The 4,539-nt window shown below is 47.8% G+C and overlaps 1 protein-coding gene across 2 annotated transcripts in view; it reads right to left on the bottom strand.

Annotated features, from left to right (window-relative positions):
- IREB2 (iron responsive element binding protein 2) overlaps positions 1-4,539 on the bottom strand; it is a 43,178-nt gene that overhangs the window by 38,441 nt on the left and 198 nt on the right. For both annotated transcript variants that reach the window (XM_029950602.1, XM_029950603.1), the window contains exon 2: positions 3,395-3,484. In XM_029950602.1, the coding sequence (XP_029806462.1) occupies positions 3,395-3,484 (90 nt within the window). The remainder of the gene's footprint in view (positions 1-3,394; positions 3,485-4,539) is intronic.

The raw sequence follows: 4,539 nt of genomic DNA, 5'->3' as shown, positions 1-4,539 counted from the left end.
CACCGAGCCGCGGCGCGTCCACACGGGCAGTGCAGCGCGGCCGTGCACGAGCCTAGGTAACCCTCGCTACCCGAACTCCTGCTCCCGGACTCAGGAACCAGAGGCTCAGAGGGCAGCGCCTACTCGTATCCCGGGACACGGAAAGATGTTCGTGATCGAGCAAGGAAACAAAAAAAAGGTCACAGAACAACACACACCACTTCTCTTAAAAGCAGCACGTTTACGTGTGTTTGTACCTACACATAAAAATGAGTTTCTGCACTGCTTGTAATGTTGTCTTTTTGTGATTCTCAACCCCAATCTAATTTTGCAAAACAATAAAAACTCTCCTAAAAAATTAAATAGGCTTTTTCAGAGGCTGCAAGTCAGGATTTGGGAAACCAAGCCTCGGTTCTACACAGGGCAGTAAACACGCCGTCAGGAGGTGAAGAAGGGTGAGGAGGCGGCCTTAAACAAGGGGGCTCGGGGCTTTCCTCTAGCGGAAGGCCCTGCGGCTCAGCGACAGCCGCTCCGCAGTGCTCCCCATCGCCAGGCCAGGCTTTCCACTGTCCTCCCCCTTCCTCAACACGTCTCCTTCCGTTCACTGATTCAAGTCCTAGCTCCTCCACAAGGCAGTCTCTGTCCCAGGGAACAGGTCTACTTTCACATCCAGAGTCTACGTGACAGTTACTCAAAATCTTGAAGGCTGTAGTCAGTGCAACGGAGCGCCAGACAGGCAGCTCCCAACCGTGAAAAAGGGGATTTGCCGCAAGTGAACTTATAGAAGATTGAAATGACATCAATGTGCAGGATGTGTCCACTTCCGTAAAGATACCGTGAGTGTAAACCTGGGAAACAAAAAGATGAAATGGCAGTAAAACACGCAGAAACCAAGCAATCTGTGTTGTGCTCTATGGAAAGACAGATGGAGTAGGAAGAATCCGGGCCGGCTCACCCCCCAAGCACTTCAACCCCTTCTCCCTCGCCTCCCTGAAGTGGCCACTGGTCTGGCCAAGGAGACACAGGCGAAAGCAGAGGGCTTCCCTCCCTGTGCTGCTGTCTAGCTGCCTAGGACCTGGACGGCGCCTGGAGGTGCAGCAGCTCTTTGCGACCCAAACAAGGAAAGCACAACAGAAAAAAAGCCTGGGTCCTTGCTGGCACCGGTGCTACACAGTCCGGCTCGGCCCAAATCCACATTTCCTGCTGCATGAGAAAAACAGAACCGTTAGCTGAAGTCACTGCCTGTACAGCAGATCTTCTTTCCTCGCAGCGCGCCGCGAGCTCGGGAGAGGGCTGGCAAGAGCAAGGTCACTACCGCACTCGTGCTCCCCCCGGCAGGCGTCAGAATGCGGGACAGGAGCAGAGGAGACCATGGCCCCAAACCCCGGTGACACACAGCGGGGTCCGCTAAGCACATCCCTGGAAGGCCGTCCACATGGTCCCTCCAGAAGTGCAACAAAGATTCTTTGTTCTGATGACAAACAAGCAAAACAACCCTCCACTGCAGCGACGCCTTTCTTCCCAAGTCCCTTCTTTCCAATTCTATTCCCCTAAGTGAGGACTAAGAAATCACCAATTATTAATAACCCTTTCCTAATAACCACTCCAGGAATAAAACAGGGCTTTAATCCCTTGGAAATAAAAACCAAACTTCTGTTTTGAAGACATTTATATGTACAGGTGTTTTATTACTGTATTTACCACAGTTATAAACACCTCGGTGCTCTGGGACTCAGTTATCCAGATGCCCACGAAAACCTATTTTCCAGAGAAAACTTAGCTTTTATATTGTTAACCTTCTCTTTCAAAACATTTTAGTTTTTTTTAATAGTTTCTCCTACTGATTTTCTGCAATCTCTGGGGAAAAAATAGAGCCCGTTTTCAAATGTGTACATTTCCACAAGTTAGCCAAAGAAAGGACTCACCAAATTTTTAAAATATCCTCACATATTCTCTTTTACTAAGCTATAAAATACGGGTTTAAAAACTTCCAGGCCAGAATCACTGGATATTTGAAAGAAGTAAAGGGAAATAAAAGATCTTTCTCACATAGAAGGAATTCAGCTGTTCCCTATTCAAAACTTCAAAAATTCATCATCAGTTAAAGGACAAAATAAATGTGAAATAAAGACATAGGACACTTAGAAAATAACCAGCCTCTCTTAATACAAATCACTGCATTGAAACACGCAAGGTAAAGGGTACTGAGCTCATTTTGGAGAACCTTTTATTTTTAAAAGTTAAACTAATTCTAAGACTGGTTCCTTCTCCAAAATACTGAAACAGCCTCACGATGTACAGGAAAAACTGCCAGTGGCAGTCTAGACTATTTAGATACATCAAAATCTACAGGAGAATCACAAAAGCACCCTTTTTAATTACAGAATACAAAAAGAAAATATTAAGAGAAGCTCCAGGGTGCTTGGGGGGGCTCAGTCGGTTAAGAGGCCAGCCAACTTTAGCTCAGGTCATATCTCAGAGTTCGGGCCCCGCGTCGGGCTCTGTGCTGACCGTTCAGAGCCTGGCGCCTGCTTCTGATTCTGTGTCTCCCTCTCTCTCTGACCCTCCCCTACTCATGCTCTGTGTCTCTCTCTCTCAAATATAAATAAATGTTTAAAGAGAGAGAGAGAGAGAGAGAGAGAGAGAGAGAGAGAGAGAGAGGGGGGGGGGGGGGGGGGGGGAGGGAGGGAGGGAGGGAGAGGGAGAGAGAGAGAGAGGGAGAGAGAGAGAGAAAGCTACCTCCAAAATGCACCGCAAAAGATCTGGCATTTATCTTTCAGTAGTTTTCACTGAAAAATCCACAAACAAAAAACTCTTCCAAACAGGTCTTCTCTTCATTGGCTGGTTCAGTTGTCAACTGTCCATAAAGTCAAGACTTCCTTCCAGTACCCTAGGGTTGAGCCAAGTTCAGTCTTCTGAGATCTCAGTGAAGGGTTTGACCGTGATCAGGCACCTGCAAAGGTCTGCCCACAGTGCTGGTGCACAGGCCAGGGCAAACCATGCCCAGCACTGCAGAACACCTCAGATCAGCAGGCCCCGCGGACGGTTCCAATACGAGCATGGCAGGTAAAGAATAGTAGGCACTGTTCACTTGAAAAATTAAAGCATGTGTGTAACAGGTGTAGAATATCATCAGTCAGGGTTTTTTTGATTTTTAAATAGTTTCTCTATGGAAAAAAATCACCGCTAAATGATCTTACATTTTTAAATGAGAAATTAAGGTATGGACTTACACCCTCCTCAAACAAAAGTTGTCCCAGGAAGGTATTTTAAAACGTTAGAAGTTATGTGTAGGCTTACCTGTTACAACATGGTGGGAGTAAATTTAAAATCTCTTCAGCTCAGCTTAAGAAATGCATTTTTATTATTGGAAACTAAATCCCCCCCTCACCCCTGAAAATTTAAGCAACATTACCATACTTGGTGCCTCCAAGTCTAGGTACATTGAAGAACTTCTTCCGTGAGCTGTCATTTAACGTTTCAATAAGGTACTCAAAGGCGCATCCTGAAAAAAAAATTATACCTTCATTAAACATAGGTACAAAGTACCTTAATACAAAGTGAAAATAAGGAGGAACCAGCTTTGTCCATTAAAATCTTCTGCAATGATGAAAACGTTCCATATTTGCACTGACCTGTAAGGAAGCCAATCAGCTACATGCAGCTACTGACCACTTGAAATGCAGCTATAGCCATGGACAAAAAGAATTTTAAATTTTTATTTTTAAATTCGATTTTAAATAATTTCGATTTAAATAACCACACACGGGTAGGGTCCTCTACTGGACAACAGTGTTCAAAACATGATTCTATTCAAAGAAAAGCAGGTGAAGCAATGAACTCCTAAAATGTGTAACAGAGACTCCCCGGAGAGAAGGAATAAGGCTGATTTAAATGATGTACAGACGTCTGTTTGGGGAGGACCTATCCTGAAAAACGCTAAGTACAGATAGAAGGCTCTGAGAACGCCACAATGACAAGGGTTGCTTTAAAAAAAAAAAAAAAGTCGGGAAAAAAAAAAGTCGAAAGAGATTTTTACAGAGCATTCGACAACATGCACAAAATCCAAACTCCACGAAAACAAGAAACTTGTCCGGTAAGACCCTGACAGGTCTGCAGACCCAAAGTACAAACGAACAACAGAATTTCCCCCTGAAGGAGAGTGAACCGAACCACGAACTCAGACCGGGGGTCTCCGCGGAGCGTCCCCAGCTCGCAGCGTTCCCGGCAGCAGAGCCTGCGGATCTTTTGTGCAGACTCATCGCGGAGGGTGGGCAGGACCCTCGGCGTTAGCACCGCGGCCCACTGTGGGAACCGGAGCGCGTCGCCACCCCCCCCTCCCCGGAGGACGGTGAGCGTGGGGACCCGGCCGCCCGGAGCCCGGCCTTGACCGCTTCCCCCTCCCCCCCTCCAGCACTCCGGGCCGGAGCCCGCGGCACAGGGAGGGACTCCGCCGGGCGGCGGGGGTCCAACCCCGGCAGCGCGAGACCCGGGCAGGGAGACCCCGCCCCCACCCCGGCTGCGCGGACGGGGTCGGCGGGAAGGCGGGCGGCCTCTCCC

The sequence above is a fragment of the Suricata suricatta genome, chromosome 9 (genome assembly GCF_006229205.1).
Source record: "Suricata suricatta isolate VVHF042 chromosome 9, meerkat_22Aug2017_6uvM2_HiC, whole genome shotgun sequence".
Lineage (NCBI taxonomy): Eukaryota > Metazoa > Chordata > Mammalia > Carnivora > Herpestidae > Suricata > Suricata suricatta.
The sequence above is the reverse complement of the archived record's forward strand: the minus strand, read 5'-3'. Positions and strand labels throughout refer to the sequence as shown.